This window comes from Nycticebus coucang, chromosome 10 (assembly GCF_027406575.1).
Source record: "Nycticebus coucang isolate mNycCou1 chromosome 10, mNycCou1.pri, whole genome shotgun sequence".
Taxonomy (NCBI): domain Eukaryota; kingdom Metazoa; phylum Chordata; class Mammalia; order Primates; family Lorisidae; genus Nycticebus; species Nycticebus coucang.
This window is the reverse complement of record NC_069789.1, coordinates 89,170,913-89,188,266: the sequence shown is the minus strand read 5'-3', so window position 1 is coordinate 89,188,266 and position 17,354 is coordinate 89,170,913. Positions and strand designations below refer to the sequence as shown.

Sequence of the window (17,354 nt, the reverse complement as noted above, 5' to 3'; positions counted from 1 at the left end):
ATGAGGCCCTCCTAATAGTTTCTCCTGAGGTCAGGCCTTGTTAAGAATAGAATGCTGGGCAGCACCTGTGGCTCACAGGAGTAGGGCGCTGGCCCCATATGCCAGAGGTGGTGGGTTCAAACCCAGCCCCAGCCAAAAACTGCAAAAAAAAAAAAAAAGAATAGAATGCTATCGTATATTTCAAAATGATAAGGATGGTAGTGCTCCTGGTAGTAAAGTTTATTAAAGTATAAGCCTCCCCCTACAATGACTCAGACTTCCTGAGGCTTTTAACTCACAATCTTGTCCACTGTGAGCCTCTAACTCAGGGATCCTCAAACTACAGCCCGCTGGTCACATACAGCAGTGTGATTGTATTTGTTCCTATTTTGTTTTTTTACTTCAAAATAAGATATGTGCAGTGTGCATAGGAATTTGTTCATAGTTTTTCTTTAAACTGTAGTCCAGCCCTCCAATGGTCTGAGGGATAGTGAACTGGCCCCATGTTTAAAAAGTTTGAGGACCCCTGCTCTAATTGATCAGTTACAGTGTAGGGTTTCCTAACCGGGTGCTGGTTCCCTCAGAACAGTGGTTCTCAACCTTCCAAATGCTGAGACCGTTTAATACAGTTCCTCATGTTGTCGTGACCCCCAACCATAAAATTATTTTCGTTGCTACTTCATAACTGTAATTGTGATACTGTTATGAATCGTAATGTAAGTATCTGCTATGCAGGAGTATTTTCATTGTTACAAAGGGGTCGTGACCCACAGGTTGAGAACCGCTGCCTCAAGAGTTTTCTGCTTCTGGATTTCTTTTCCAGTAAGTTATGATTCTTTGTATCCATCTGTCTGTGGTTAATAGTTTGTCCTGTGACTACACATCTCTGATAGATCTAAAAAGACATGTTGGTTTTTCAATTTGTTCAAGCTTTTTACTTGGTTGGACAAAGTGGTATCCTCTAAGCGTCTTATATCCTGGACTAGAAACCTAGATGTTTATATATGCAATATTATCTAACTGAGTAGTTCATTTATAGGTTATTTTAGATTTTCTTTGAATTCAGGCACATCTTCTGACAATAAAAACAGTTTTTGTTTCTTCTTGCCAATCTTTAATAGCTTTCCTTTGCTTTCCTAACTAACTGTGATGGTGGCATTTTCTACAGTGATAAATAAAAGAGGTTGACGAGCATCTTTGCCTTATTCCCTAAGGGAAGGTTTTCAGTGTTTCATTATTTGTCATAAGTGTTTTGTAGGTACCTTTTATCTGAGGAAGTTCCTTTCTTTTTTGTAGCTTGCCTATCTGTTTAATTTTGCATATAGTTTTTAGCTTCTTTTGAAATGATTAGTCATCTTGTTAGGTTATGGAAATGAATTACATTAATTTGTTTCCTAATGTTGAACTGTTATTGCATTCTTAAATATCAGTTGGTCATGATATAAATGTATATGAATTTTGTTACTGTATATGTTATTTTTACATAAGTATATTTGGTAATCATGAATTTCGTACCTACTCTTAAAAGGGTTGGCATGTAATATTTTATTTTTCATGTTGGGCTTTGATATATAAAACTGATAAAAGATAGGCAATGCTGTCCCTGTTTTCTTTTTTTCCTGTTATCAGGAGGACCTTAAGATTATTTCATGTTTGAGTCAGTAAAGTTACATAGGTCTGAAATTTTCTCTGTAAAATGAGTTTTGGACCTTTTATTCAGGTTATATATAGGACCTGGGTTTTCCTGTCACTTTAAATTACAAATTTTGAGAACTTAATCATTTCATCTGAATGTTAAAATTTATTAGCACAAAGGTGTTTGCATTTTATCTTTTGTTAATCTGTTCTTTTTTTCCACCTTTTCTTTGTTAGGATTTTTGGTTGAGAAGGAAGTTGATATTTCCATTAGGTTGAAAGTTATGTGCTGCTTTTATTCTTTTATTTGTTACTCTAGAAACTACAAATATTTCCTCCTCCTATACAATACAGAGATCATAAAACTTTTACTTATCCCTAACCTGATTTGTATAATCATTGTTCTTGTTATATTGTTTATTTTTTGCTTAATTTTAACTCAACAAGGTTATTATTACTTTTTGCACTTAATGTTCATTTGAATTTACACTTCTAATTACTTTATTCTTCAGATCTTTAGTTTGTCGTTAGTTTCCTTTAACTTGAAATGTAATTTTTTTCTTTTTCTTTTTTTTTTTTTGTAGAGACGGAGTCTCACTTTATGGCCCTCGGTAGAGTGCCGTGAAATGTAATTTTTTTCTTTAATCCTATTTGAGATTTTTGTCTTTGACCCTTTGAATCTCTGGATTGGTAGATATCTTTTATCAGTTGTGGAAAACTCAGCCATCATTTTGTATGCCAGATAGTAACCTCTTCTCCATTCTCTTTTAAATTCTTGAATCTAATTAGACATCCTAGTCCTTCTCCCTATGCCTCTTTGTTGTGTCCATTTTCCATCTTTTTGCCCCCTTTTTTGCTGTTTTTTGTGTTTTTGTTTGGTTTTGCTTTTTGAGACAGTCCTTGCTCTGTTGCCTGGGCTAGAGTGTGGTAGCATCATCACAGTTCACTGTAGGTTGGAGCCACTGTGCCCAGCTATGTGGGGTTTTTTTGTTTTGTTTATGTGTTTTGTTTTGTTTTGTGATGGCCTCAGTTTCTTGCCCCAGGCTAGACTGCCTTGGCCTCAGCCTAGTTCACAGCAACTTCAAACTTCTGGGTTTAAGCAATCCTTCTGCCTCCGCTTCCCAAGTAACAATACCCAATCCAGCTAATTTTTCTTTTCTTTCTTTATTTTTTTTATTGTTGGGGATTCATTGAGGGTACAATAAACCAGGTTACACTGATTGCAATTGTTAGGTAAAGTCCCTCTTGCAATCATGTCTTGCCCTCAGAAAGTGTGGCACACATCAAGGCCCCACCCCCCTCCCTTGGTCTCTCTTTCTGCTTTTCCTCCCACCCCATAACCTTAATTGTCATTAATTGTCCTCATATCAAAATTGAGCACATAGGATTCATGCTTCTCCATTCTTGTGATGCTTTACTAAGAATACATCCAGGTTAATACAAAGGATGTAGAGTCTCCATTTTTTTTAATAGCTGAGTAGTATTCCATGGTATACATATACTACAGCTTGTTAATCCATTCCTGGGTTGGTGGGCATTTAGGCTGTTTCCACATTTTGGCTATTGTAAATTGAGCTGCAAGAAAAAGTCGAGTACAAGTGTCCTTACGATAAAAGGATTTTTTTCCTTCTGGGTAGATGCCCAGTAATGGGATTGCAGGATCAAATGGGCGGTCTAGCTTGAGTGCTTTGAGGTTTCTCCATACTTCCTTCCAGAAAGGTTGTACTGGTTTGCAGTCCCACCAGCAGTGTAAAAGTGTTCCCTTCTCTCCACATCCACGCTAGCATCTGCAGTTTTGAGATTTTGTGATGTGGGCCATTCTCACTGGGGTTAGATGGTATCTCAGGGTTGTTTTGAATTGCATTTCTCTAATATATAGGGATGATGAGCATTTTTTCATGTTTGTTAGCCATTCGTCTGTCTTCTTTAGAGAAAGTTCTATTCATGTCTCTTGCCCATTGATATATGGGATTGTTGGCTTTTTTCATGTGGATTAATTTGAGTTCTCTATAGATCCTAGTTATCAAGCTTTTGTCTGATTGAAAATATGCAAATATCCTTTCCCATTGTGTAGGTTGTCTCTTTGCTTTGGTTGTCGTCTCCTTAGCTGTACAGAAGCTTTTCAGTTTAATGAAGTCCCATTTGTTTATTTTTGTTGTTGTTGCAATTGCCATGGCAGTCTTCTTCATGAAGTCTTTCCCCAGGCCAGTATCTTCCAGTATTTTTCCTATGCTTTCTTTGAGGATTTTTATTGTTTCATGCCTTAAATTTAAGTCCTTTATCCATCTTGAATCAATTTTTGTGAGTGGGGAAAGGTGTGGGTCCAGTTTCAGTCTTTTACATGTAGACATCCAGTTCTCCCAACACCATTTATTGAATAGGGAGTCTTTCCCCCAAGGTATGTTCTTGTTTGGTTTATTGGTTGTAAGATGTTAGTTTAATTTTTTGGTTTTCAATTCGATTCCAAGTGTCTATGTCTCTGTTTTTGTGCCAGTACCATGCTGTCTTGACCACTATGGCTTTGTAGTACAGACTAAAAACAGGTATGCTGATACCCCCAGCTTTATTTTTATTACTAAGAACTGCCTTAGCTATACGGGGTTTTTTCTGGTTCCATACAAAACGCAGAATCATTTTTTCCAAATCTTGAAAGTACGATGTTGGTATTTTGATAGGAATGGCATTGAATAGGTAGAATGCTTTGGGAAGTATAGACATTTTAACAATGTTGATTCTTCCCATCCATGAGCATGGTGTGTTCTTCCATTTGTTAATATCCTCTGCTATTTCCTTTCTGAGGATTTCATAATTTTCTTTATAGAGGTCCTTCACCTCTATAAAGAATATATCTGTATAATATCTGGTATATTCTTAGGTTTTTCATTTTCTTTGGAACTATGGTGAAGGGAGTTGTGTCCTTAATTAGCTTCTCATTTTCACTGTTATTGGCATATACAAAGGCTATTGACTTGTGGACATTTATATCCTGAAACATTACTGTATTTTTTGATGACTTCTAGGAGTCTTGTGGTTGAGTCTTTGGGATTCTCTAAGTATAAGATCATGTCGTCAGCAAAGAGGGAGAGTTTGACCTCCTCTGCTCCCATTTGGATTCCCTTTATTTCCTTGTCTTGCCTAATTGTATTGGCTAGAACTTCCAGCACTATGTTGAATAGTAAAGGTGACAGAGGACAACCTTGTCTGGTTCCAGTTCTAAGAGGAAAAGCTTTCAGTTTTACTCCATTCAGTAAAATATTAGCTGTGGGTTAGGATCGTGCTACTCAGACCAGCTCAGGCTAGTCTCAAACTCCTGAGCTCAAGCAGTCCTCCTGAGTCTCCAGTGCCAAGATTAAAGGCGTGAGCCATGCCCAGACTATGTGCTGTGTTTTGGATGATTCCTTCTGATCTATCTTCCAGGCCAACAGTCATTTGTGTCAAATCTGTTATTAAATTAATTCATTGAGTTTTTAATTTCAGTTATCTTTTCCATTTTTAGGAGTTCTTTTCATAGTTTTTTAAAAAAATCATCCAGGTCTTTTATTCTTGTTTTATATTTCTGCAGAAACTTTTAGCTAAAACTAATAGATCTAATTTTCTTACCATGCTGGTAGTGCTTGTTTATTATTGCTTGGTTATATATATATGTTACATGTTCCAAGCTATTTTTAAATTTTGGAGTTCATAGTTTTGATTATAATAATAAACAATTAAACAAAAATTTCTTGGATTTCTTTTGTTGTGTGTGTGTCCCTCTAACTGGCTTCCTATGTGATCACAGCTGCTTGTTGCACATTTTAATCCACCTTTTCAACACAGTGTAGAATTGAGTTATCAGATAAGAAAGTAAGGCCTAAAGAAGAATTCTTACAGTGCTGTTGATAACCAAATAAATATTGGTTGAAAACTTAACATGGAGGCCTAGTTATTTGAAGATGCAAAATAAGAATGATGCCATCTATGCTTCTTTTGGCTTACTAATTTAAAATACATAAATATGTAGTTAAAATCTGATATAAATTCATTAGTTCTATTAATAAGGTCATTAAAGTATGATTTTTTTTTAGTATTTAATTGTAACATCTACTTTTCATTTTGTATCTGCTTTTTTTTCTTACAGTAGATCCAAATGATTTGTATATTGTAGAACCCCTTAAGTTCTCTCCAGAAAAAAAGGTAATACTTTGTTTCTTTCTAAGTTTATTGGTGTGCTATGTGGTAATAAGTGAAGAAATAGGCTGAAAAGTTTAACATAACCTTTAAGTAATCCTTAACTTACATGTATTTTCAATCATGGTAATGATATAAATAAATGTTTACAGGGATCAATGAACTATAACCCCCAAGCCATTTGTGGCCTGTGGCCTATTTTGTTAGATGGGCCAAGTGCCTAGAAGAGTTTTCTCATTTTTAAAGGGATATAAAATATGAATGAAACGAAGAATATGCAAGGCGGGAGACAGGATGTGAACCCTATTTACTATCTGATTCTTTACAGAAAAAGTTTACAGACCTTTGGATGATAGTCACTATTTGTTATGTACCTAATACATGCCAGGCAAAGTGCATGTACTATTCTAGTAATTTTCACATTAAGTTATACTCCTTTTGATTAGCAATAATTCTCTCTAGATGAAAGAACTTGGGCTTTATAGCCAAATAGCCTAAAATGGAATTTCAACCTAGATTCTTACTATGTACCTTAGGCAAAGAATCAAACTTCTTTACTTTGGTTTTCTCTTTTAGGAACCAAAGATAAAATAACCACCTCTTAGGGTTAGTAAATAAGATACACATAAAAGCTGCCTGTACAATATCTGGCACATAATAGATATTCAAATGTTAGTTTTCACTCCTTAAATTACAGGTAGCAAATAAGCAATTTAAAGAGTTTTGAGTGAATAGTACATATTTACAAAAAGGAAAGGTGATGATACTGTCTACATAGAATATAACTGTGTGTGTGTGTATACATGCTATTGATAACACTGTTCTATTTTCACCAGGAGGTGGCACTTTTCTCCAGTACTTCAGCTCTCTAGATGTTTGATAAGGTATCTATGGGTATTTTCATGCCTAACGTTTGTTTTACTTGTATTACAGAAGAAACGCTGCAAGTACAAAATTGAAAAAATTGAGACCATAAAGTCTGCAGATCCATTGCACCCTGTAGCTAATGGAGACATAAAAGGAAAGAAGCCCTTTACGAACCAGAGAGATTTTTCTAATATGGGAGAAGTTTATCACTCTTCTTACAAGGGTCCTCCATCAGAAGGAAGCTCAGAAACTTCATCACAGTCAGAAGAGTCCTATTTTTGTGGCATTTCAGCTTGCACAAGTCTGTGCAATGGACAGTCTCAAAAGACAAAAACTGAGAAGAGGGCTTTAAAACGAAGGCGATCTAAAGTCCAAGACCAAGGCAAATTGATAAAAACTCTAATACAGACTAAGTCAGGATCATTGCCGAGCCTGCATGACATAATCAAAGGAAACAAAGAGATCACCGTGGGAACATTTGGTGTTACAGCAGTCTCGGGACATACCTAAAATTAATTGAACTTTTCATACTGGAGACTTTTTTTTGTTCTCTGAAGAACAGTCTGTGGTATTTGAAGGGTTTGGGGGGAGGGAGAAAATATTAATGGGAAAAGTATTCAGAAATTATGGTTTTTGCCTTTTTAAAAAGTAGATGGGATTGTGTCAATCTTGGTTAATGAGCTGCAGTTTTACAAGGCTGATCACTTCCTACAAGGACAATGGTAGACATTTTATAAAGATTTTTTTCACAGATTAATTACTGGGACAAAAGTAATTTGGAAGCCCAGTCCTTGGGTGGGATAGGAATGAAAGCCTAAACCTCTTCCTTTAGCTTTGTTCCTATTTCTTGCACCTTCCCATATTTATGTGCCTTTTGTCTATTTATAATGCCACTGGAAGAGGAGGGAGAACTTTTTCTGTCCTTTGATTTCTTTTATAACTTTGTTAGATTTTTGAAGCTGCAAACACTACAAGACTTTTAAGATGGTCTGTGTCTGAAGCTCGGCAGCGTGGGTCAGACAGTATAACAATCCTAAGGACTTGCCAACTAGTCTCTGTTTAGCAAACTCACTGGAAATAAACACTTGCTGCAATTTAAATTCTGTTCTTCTAGCTAAATGGTGATGATGTTAATGTTATTTTCATTTAGACTTATTTAGACTTTTTCCTTAGTTACAAACTCAATAGGAAAAAAACAAGCTACGGTATTTTTTTTTTTTTTTTTTTTTGCAAATAACTAGTACTTGTGAACAAATTTTTGATAAATTTACCTTTTAAACACATTTAACCATTTACAAAGGTTTTCTTTAGCTACATTACATTTTAAACATTTACAGTAAACACTAATTCTCTAAACATTCACCCCACAGTTTTCTATTACTACAAATATAAAATTTGAAGGTTTGGCAAATGACTCCAGGTTTTTCTGATATAATCACTGCCTATGTACATAAACTCAGAACCAGCTAGTGAGTTTGTTAAGCTTTGTCTAATTGGTTAAGTCTAAAGAGGTCATTGTTCCTTGACGTTTGCTTCATATTGGCTACAAATGTGCAGAGGTATATATGTGTGATGTCAATGCGTCTGTCTTCATTTGTGTCTTTAAAAATAATCAGCAGTGACTGTATTTGAATTCAGTGATTTCTCAGTGTGTGATTATACAGTAATGAGCAAAAGTGTAACACATTTCTTTTTGAAAGGGAGAGAAGTGACCATTTTGTGTTGTGAGATTTAAGTTATAACTTATTAAGCACTTTTAGTAATAACTTTTTAAACTTGTCTAATACCTTTCTTAGGTATTGTTTGTAATGTGACTTATTTAAAGCCTTTTTTGTTTGTTTAAGTTGCTGCTTTAGGGTAACAGTATGTTTTAGAAGATTTAATTTTTCTAGTCTGCACAGTTAGCCGTTCAGAGCAAGAGGGCCTGATTGTATAGAAGCCCCTTGAGAAGAGGTCCAGATGAGAGCAGAGCAGATACAGAGTGGGAAGTTAGGTGATCTGTGTGCGTGTAAAGAGGACTTTCAGTATGTAACTACGGAGCTGTAGTGCCATTAGAAACTGTGAATTTCCAAATAAATCTGAACACTTGTCTTTATTAATTACTGGTTCTTCTGTCTTTTGAAAGAGAACTCACAAATTTATTACTGACCTTTGAAAAGAGATGTGAGTTTTTGCTACTTTTAAAGCTAAGCTTCCCATTAAATATTCATCACATTTTAGCCAAGTAGGAACTGATTAGGCTTTCACGTGAATACTTTGTTCCCTAATACTATCATAATTTCAGCTTTTCAAATACTAAAATGACAGTTTTTAATATTTATTTTTACTTTTCTTTGTCTAAATAGAGCCTAACATTTTGCAACTTGGGGGTTTATTTTTCCTCTCTCAGAACTACTTGAAAAGAAAAAAAACTTTAAAACAAGGAGTGAAAATTCTTTCCATTAGTAGATTTGTGCCTAGTACTAGAAGCAAATCGTGTGTGTATGTATAAATAGGGTTTTAATATTTCATGATGAGCAGCCTAATTTTATTTTTTCCTAATCTTAAGTAAGACATTAAAACAGCATGAAATGAAAGGAAAGTAAGTGATTGGTAAGGACAAGGTTGCAAAGTAAAACAGTTCCTTTAATTGGATTTTAAAAAATATTTATTGAAGTTATACATACATACAATTTGAGAAATAAAATAGTTTACAAGACTTGCACAGAAAAACAGCAGTTTCTATTCTGTGCTTTTTCATACCCACCCCCACTGCCACCTGCCTTTCGCCACCGAGGATTTCTTGCTTCCCCTGGCAGCAACCATTTTCGACTCTGTGTCTCCATTTCCTCTGCTTATCTTTGCTGCTCATTGATTTTTCCATTTTTAAGTGTGTCCTCAATTTGAATGTATATACTTGTAGGCATGAACATAAAATAACCAGATATAAACTTAACCTCGTTTATCTATTTCAAGTCACAGTATATTAAGTAACATATCACTTTAGAAATACTGCTTTTTTAACTCATTTCATTAAACAAAAACTTTAGTACATGCTTTTCTTCAACGTCTTGATTTGAAAAATTTTAAATCCATAGAAAAGTTGAACCACCCATATACGTTTACGCAGATTTACCAGTTGTAACCATTTTTCTTTGTATCTTATTTTATATACATATATTTGTGTCTGTCTACATATGTATAGATAAAATGTGTGTGTGTGTGTTATGTGTGTGTACCTATTTGTATATATAAAAATCGGGGGGACTGAAGCTTTTGAAAGTAAGTTGGGACATCAGGACCCTTTACCCCTAAATACATGTATTTTCCTAGAATAAGGACATTTGCCTACACAACCACGATACCAGTATCATACCTAAGAAAATAATTCCATAATATCTGATTTACAGTCTATAATAAAAAATGTCTGTAGTTGCCCTCACTCACACATACATATACTTTTTTGTTTGGTTCAGGATACAGTCAAGGTTCATTTGACTGTATTGTCTGATTAGTCTTTTTTAAAAAAAAATAACAGACTATATTACATTGCATTTCTTCCTCACGTGGGATTTGTGTGTTCTCTGAATCATTTCAGTTTTAGTGAGTGAGCTACCAAACTGAGCACTCAAAAGAGTTTTTTTGAATTATGTGTTGATGTTACCACTGTAAATTTTACCTCAATCTGTAAATATTTATGTAATATTAAGACATACATTCATGACCTGCGCATTATACTCTACTTAATCTATTTCAAAGTTAATTTTAGAGTATTTGTTTATCAGAGAGTTCATCACTTGCTATTGTTAAGTCATATACCCTGGACTGCCAGATCGTTCTCACTTTTTTTGAGAAGTAGATCAGCAAATACTAAAATCCAAACAAGTATCTTCTGTTGTAACACTTGGGAAATCTTTTTGAGCAAACGCAAACATTTGTGATTCTAAAAAGAAAAATGAGTAGGGGATTAAAAAATAAGCTTTAATCCAAGAATGGTTTTAAAAAAGCCAACTTCCCAGGGAGATGTTATAAGAGTAGACGCTTTGAAGTGAGATGGCCTGATTTCCTATTTGCTGGATATAGTGCTGGGGAATTCAATCCAATTAAACATCAGGTTTTCATTTGTAAATGGAGATAATGGCACCTACTTAAATGGTTGTTCTGAGGATCAGGTGTGCTAATAACTACCCCATCACTCGCACTCCATGGAGCTGTTAATGTCTGGCTGCTCAGCTTCTCTCATCCCTGGTTTCCCTACATCAAGCCAGCAGGATTCAAGAAAGGAGCACATTGTGCCTGGTGTCACTGTATCATCTCCGGCTTCAGTCCACACCACTGAAGTGAGTTTTGAGCCCAGTGTGCTCTGAGGAAGACTGCCCTCAGTTTTTCCATCAGAAGGATTAATAGGCCCCTCCAGAACTCTGCTGGGCTGCTGCAGAGACCTTGCCACCTTCTTCTACTACCCAGTATATAAAGCCTTACCACAGTTTTATGCCTGAAAACCATTAAAGTGAATTTCATATATCCTAGATGCCTATTTATTTTAGAACCACAAGAAGCCTCATATTATGGCTATTAATATTCTCATTTCTGGAATTCAAATTCAATCATCAGTAAAATTCCCTGAAATCTTTAACTTCTCACAACCTTTAGTCCTCTTCCTTGTCTAGTTGAAATGCTTATTCCCGTTGGACAGAGTAGCACTCACTTTGTGCCGAGACAGTGCTAAAGGACCGTACGTATATTCTCTCATTTAATGGCCTATATGTTTAAGTCTATTATTGTCCCAATTTAAAGGTGAGTAAACTGAAAGGAAGGTCATAAAGTTAGGAAGTGGAGGAGGAAGGATTCAACCTCCATTTGTCTGCATGACTTCAATGCTTAAGCAGTTAACCGCCATGCTAACGCCCCCTGGAGGAGTCATGTGGAACACCACCCGACAATACCTGAGGCAGCCCTCTGAGGAATTCAGAAGGATTCAGGGGACCATTTGTAGAAGCACTGATTTCTGGCATTAAGCTGGTAGAACTTATGTCATAAAATCCTTATGTTATAGTCACAGCCTGGTGATACTTAGGACTCAGAAATGCAGTAACCCTGTACTCTCAACAGCCACTTGGGCCAGAATATTGCACTTAATATCTGTCCTCTGAGCATTACTTTTTTAAAAAATTAGTTGTCAGGAAAGCTCCAAACTTAACATTTTGTAATAGAACTTTTGGAAAAACCAGAGTACTCTTTAAGATCAAACTATGGGCACCAAATTTTATTATGGAAAAAAGAAAAAAAAAAGGGAATCGGAAGTTTGAAGAGTCCTTTAAGTGAAACAAATGAAAAGTCTTAAGAGAACATGCCCAATTGAGGAAAAATGTGCCAAAACTATAAATAGCATGCAGTCAACAGATAATAATACATGTTCTTTCGAAGAGGCATTTTGTTTCATGAAGCAAAAGCAATGTTTTATGGACACTATAGATTAGACAGGGATTGCCACAGCTGTTAGCCTTAAGGTGACAGGAACTCTATTCGAAGGTCCAGGCAGCAAACAGGATTTATATCAGTGGTAAAGAAAAAAATCTGCCCTCCCCAGATTTTTAGCAGGCAATCAGAATTCTTATTTATTGGGGTTTATGGAACTTTAAAAGAGAAAGTACTAAAATGACTCAAAATCCCCACAAGAAAAAGAGTATTGATTTGAGGAATCATGAAATGGTAATACACATCAGATCAAAGAATCTCTACTTAAAAATAACAACTACTAACAGCAGAGAACGGAAGTTGTGGCTGTCGTTTTACCCTTAGAGTCTCTGATTTCCCCCTAACGCCCCACAACACCACTCGTGAGTGTCACATGAGCCCCGCTGGACTTCATTAGCTCAGGTCTCAAGTCTGTCGTCTAAGAGCAATTGAGTTTACCGAGTTGCCCACAAATAAGCAGACTATTTGCCACAGTGCCAAATTGCCTATCCCAGGCTAGCTGTGGCACACCCTTGTTTGCCTAGTTACAATTCTATCAAGGAAGTAAAACTGGATGTTGTAGAGGGTTTAAATCTTTACTAGGGGTATAGATCAAGTTAAAGCCATCTCTATTGGTTTATATGACTGTGAACATTTAGTAAGCCTCTTCATATGTTATTAGGATGGAGAGTCTGTGCCTGGTGCTAACTAGATCTCTTTTAGTCAATCATATTGTAATGGCAAACAGATTTCATCTGGTTGTTGACCAGATGAATTTCTATTTCTTTCTTAGGAAGGAGATCCTCAGATTTCTATACCTCCTCTTGGCCGTCTCTTAGCATACAAAGATGTCATTCCTGAACAACCATCATGAATTTTTCTGTTCATGAAAATCAGGAGATGTGGGGCCTCTAAACTGCTGTCAGCCCCCTGGGGATCATAAGCTTATGTTTGAGGTGATGGCTAGCTGAGGTTAGGAGAGCAGCTGTTGTCTGTGGTCAAAGATACTTTAGGATCCTGTTCTGGGCTAATCAACAATAAATTTCTGTTCCTAAAATCGATGGGTACCGTGGGCATTTTAATTCCTTTTAGGCAAGGAATGGAGATACATGAGTTATTTCTTTACCTACTTCATTGACTTTCTCCATAAAGCACATTATAAAAACCTCCAAAGTAAATATGAGAACTTAGTTTTAAATGTAATCGATGTGGAGGAAACTAAAGACATAAATGACCAGAGAGACTAAGTTCAGAAGTCTGAATCAAGGACCAGATCAAGCTTGATAGGTGTTTATCTCAGAACAATATCGTGCTTTTGTTATAATTCTCTCTTACAGAAAGAAAGATTGCCGATCAAAGAGGGAACACGCCTGGGGAAATGCTTTTCTTGAATAATATGAGGACACATGTGGAATCCATTTTTCATTATTCAAAAGGTTTCCCAGAGGATGGTGCCGGCATGTGTCTCAGAGTGAGAGGGGAACGTGGGGTAGAATTTGAAGCATCCTTCCCAAAGATATGATGGATCTCAAGGGCCCTCCAGAGTCACTGGTTTAGGATGGGAGTTCTTAATCAGGGCTTGAAAGAGGGTGTGTGGGAAACCTGAAATTCAATGCACAATTTTTAATTTTTTTTATAAATGCATTTTAATTTTATTTATTATTATTTTGAGGCAGAATCTCTGTCTGTCATCCCAGCTAAAGCATAGTGGCATCATCGTAGCTCACTACAACTTCAAATGCCTAGGCTCAAGCGACCCGCCTGTCTGAGCTTCCCAAATAGTTGGGACTACAGATATATGCCCCATCTTGGCCTTCCTTCCTTCCTTCCTTCCTTCCTTCCTTCCTTCCTTCCTTCCTTCCTTCCTTCCTTCCTTCCTTCCTTCCTTCCTTCCTTCCTTCCCTCCCTCCCTCCCTCCCTCCCTCCCTCCCTCCCTCCCTCCCTCCCTCCCTCCCTCCCTCCCTCCCTCCCTCTCTTTCTTTCTCTTTCTTTCTTTTCTTTTCTTTCTTTTTTTTTTTGAAAGACGGAGTCTCACTCTTGCTCAGGCTGGTCTCAAACTCCTGAGCTCAAACAATCCTTCCACCTCGGCCTTCCAGGGTGCTAGGATACTTGGAGTCTTTTTCCCTGCTTCACAAAGGGCTCTGTAACTCCCAAACAGGTTTAAAACCTGTTTAATGCAATGTGGTTTAAGTCCCTGCTTCCTTTCCTTGGAGGTGGGAGTAGAAGGGGGGAGAAGAGAAACTGACCTCTGAAAAGAGACCTGGAGGACACAGGAAAAATCACACCAGAGCCCTTTCATCTGGCCACTTTCAAAATCCTGGTAGTAGACAACAAATGATTCAATGAAGAAGAAATGGGGGGCCCACATCTACAGAGGCCCATAGTTCTACCCTCACTCAGACACAAACAGAGCCTGCTTAGAAGTGGGAGGTTTTACCCACAAACACAGCAGGTGGCACCAGTAAGCATGGCTGTTAGAAGAAAGGGTAAAAGTGGAAAGCATGAGGAAAAGCTCACCAAAATGAGGTGTCTAACTACATGGGCTTCTTTGTTCTAGAGGAAGATAAATAAAGAGATAAGGGCTGGGCCGCCTTAGCTCAGTGCTTAGGGCACTGGCCACATGCTCCGGGGCTGGTGGGTTCAAAGGCTGCTGGGGCCTGCTAAACAAATGAAAAAATAGCCGGGTGTTGTGGTGGGTACCTGTAGTCCCAGCTACTAGGGAGGCTGAGGCAAGAGAATCACTTGAGCCCAAAAGTTTGAGGTTGCTGTGAGCTATGAGGCCACTGCACTCCCTTGAGGATGACAAAGTGAAACTGTCTCAATTAAAAAAAAAGATAAGGACACTTGGGAAAAGTAACAGTTCACTGATGAGAGAAAGCATGTTCCCCCTCAGGCTGGGAAGGTGAGAAAGTGTCACTACAAGGATAATGGCACTCAGGCTGATTTAATGGACAAAACGTCTACCAGGGGTATCCAACCCATGGCCTACAGGCCACATGCAGCCCAGCATAGCTATGGATGTGGCCCAAGAAAAATTGTAAACTTACTTAAAACACCATGAGATTTTTAATGTAATTTCTTTGGTGGAACTTGATTGTATAGTTATTGAGCAGCAACTTTGTAGACAACATCATGTCACATGTCATATAAAATAAACATACGTATGCTCTTGCTCTTCGTATGCCTGTGTGGCTTCGGTTTTCTGGGGATGCACAGCTTTCAGCGTGCTATCTTCCAAGTGCAGGCAGTCAAATCGATTCCATGGGAGGTTACATGTGTCTGTGGTGACGTGGCAAGGCAGCGATTAACAATGATATTTCAACCTACCGTTGTAACATGGGGCGTTTCATGTGATTAGATGTCAGGTAAGCATTTTTTATTTGATTACTAAGGGTATTTCCACACCTCGGCAGCACCTCACATATTGCCCACCATGCTTTATAATCAGCCCTCTGACTCACCTTGCATCGGCAGTTCAGATTCAGAGGGGCCCAGACCTTGCTTTCTATTCAAGGATGCTGACCAGCTGAGGCTCCACCCTTTACGCTGGCAATCACTGCAGCTGGGAAAAGCAAAAATGGAAAGCTGGCGCCAACTCTCACATCTCAACTGGAAGGCACACTCATTAGTCATTACCTCTTCTCCTCGAATGAAGACACTACTGGAGACCACCTGCTGTGTATTTGGTGAAACAAAAAATATACTAATGTTATATTCAGCTGATGAGATTACAGGATTGTTTGTTACTTAATCCAATTTAACCGCTTCAAAATATTGTCTTGCCTCATTCCAAAAAGAATTAAAAGTATCAATAGTTTAGGCTGAGCTGTGTGGCTCACACCTGTAATTATAGCATTTGGGGGGCCCAGGTAGGATGATTGCTTGAGGCTAGGAGTTGGAGGCTACAGCAAGCAATAAAGCTGCCACTGTCACCGGGGTGACAGATCAAGACACTGTCTCAAAAAAAAAAAAAAAACTTAAAGAGAAATATAGCACAATAGGATAAAAAAGTGACAGTCAGTTAAGGACAACATATAACATTTGCCTTACAGAATCACTGGTAGAAAACACAGCAGTAGAAAGTCCATAATTGACCATCTCCCTACCTTGACCACCTCCTTAAGAGGACTTAATTTTCATAGACCAACCATGCCCCACACGCACGTACCAGTACAATAGGCCCAGTTCCTTACGTTGACCATCACCACATGTTGACCAGTTTGTTACAGTGCCTTAGGTGGTCAACTTAGAGGGGTTCTACTCTATATCCGTCAGTGTGGCTGATACTCAGTAGACACGAGTATGTAGCACCAGCTCCTTTTTATGTTTGTCACCCTTCTATCTGTGTAACTGATGGTCCCTCCCACCTGGGTGCTTCTTTCACTTTCCATCATGATTAGGGAGACCTTCCTTGACTTACTTATAATTACAACCCAGTTACCTCCACCCGACACTCGTTATCACCCTTACTTAATTTTTTTTATCACACTTATCACCATTTGCCACAATATGGGTTTTATGTATTTGTGTGATGAACACTAGAGTGGAAGCCTATGAGGGCAGGGATCTTTGTTCACTGCTGTATTTTTAGTACCTAAGATATATAGTCTGTGCTGTATAAATATTTTTGAATGACTAATGAATCAATGAATTGTGCCTTGACAGTAGCTTCCAGAATCCTTAGAATAGAAAACCAAAATGGGGCAAATAGCCAATTGCTTGGAACTCTGGAGCATGGGAAAGCAAGTCGTACCCACCACACTGAGTGCTGTCTTTTTCATGTACACCCTCCTTTAGCCTGATCTGTCCGTCAGTATCTTTCCCGCCTCTTCTCCCCTCTTCTTCCTTTTCTGCATCCTGGTTTTGAGAGATGCTATCTGCTGGACATGCTTCAATAGCAATGATAATGAGGACCAAAGTGAAATAACGATTAGCAATTATTGAGCGCTTACTATTTATTAAGGGTCCTTTTTCTAGCTTCATGGCATAATTTATAACTTTCCACAAACTCTGTGGTGTGCTATTATTATTATTATTTGAAAGATGAAGAAATTGAGGCTTAAGGATACTGAATAATGTGGCAAAGTCCACACAGCTAATAAATAGTAATATGGGTGTTTTGGTTATCACTGTGTAACAAATCATCTAAAATACAATGATTTAAAACAAATTATTAAGGCTCATGGTTCTATGGATTAAATGGGCGTAGATGATGAGTTCTCTCTCAGGGTCTCTCATATGATCGTGTATAGCTGCAGTTAGATGGCATC

General features: G+C 37.6%; 1 protein-coding gene across 5 annotated transcripts in view; it reads left to right on the top strand.

The window, feature by feature from the left end:
• SUCO (SUN domain containing ossification factor) overlaps window positions 1-8,747 on the top strand; it is a 75,862-nt gene extending 67,115 nt beyond the window's left edge. For 4 of the 5 annotated variants that reach the window (XM_053606307.1, XM_053606309.1, XM_053606308.1 and 1 more), the window contains 2 exons: window positions 5,732-5,787; window positions 6,715-8,747. In XM_053606307.1, coding sequence (XP_053462282.1) covers window positions 5,732-5,787; window positions 6,715-7,158 — 500 coding nt within the window. In that variant the 3' untranslated portion in view covers window positions 7,159-8,747. The remainder of the gene's footprint in view (window positions 1-5,731; window positions 5,788-6,714) is intronic. The other variant, XM_053606306.1, reaches the window with a different exon arrangement.
• Window positions 8,748-17,354: the final 8,607 nt, after the last annotated feature.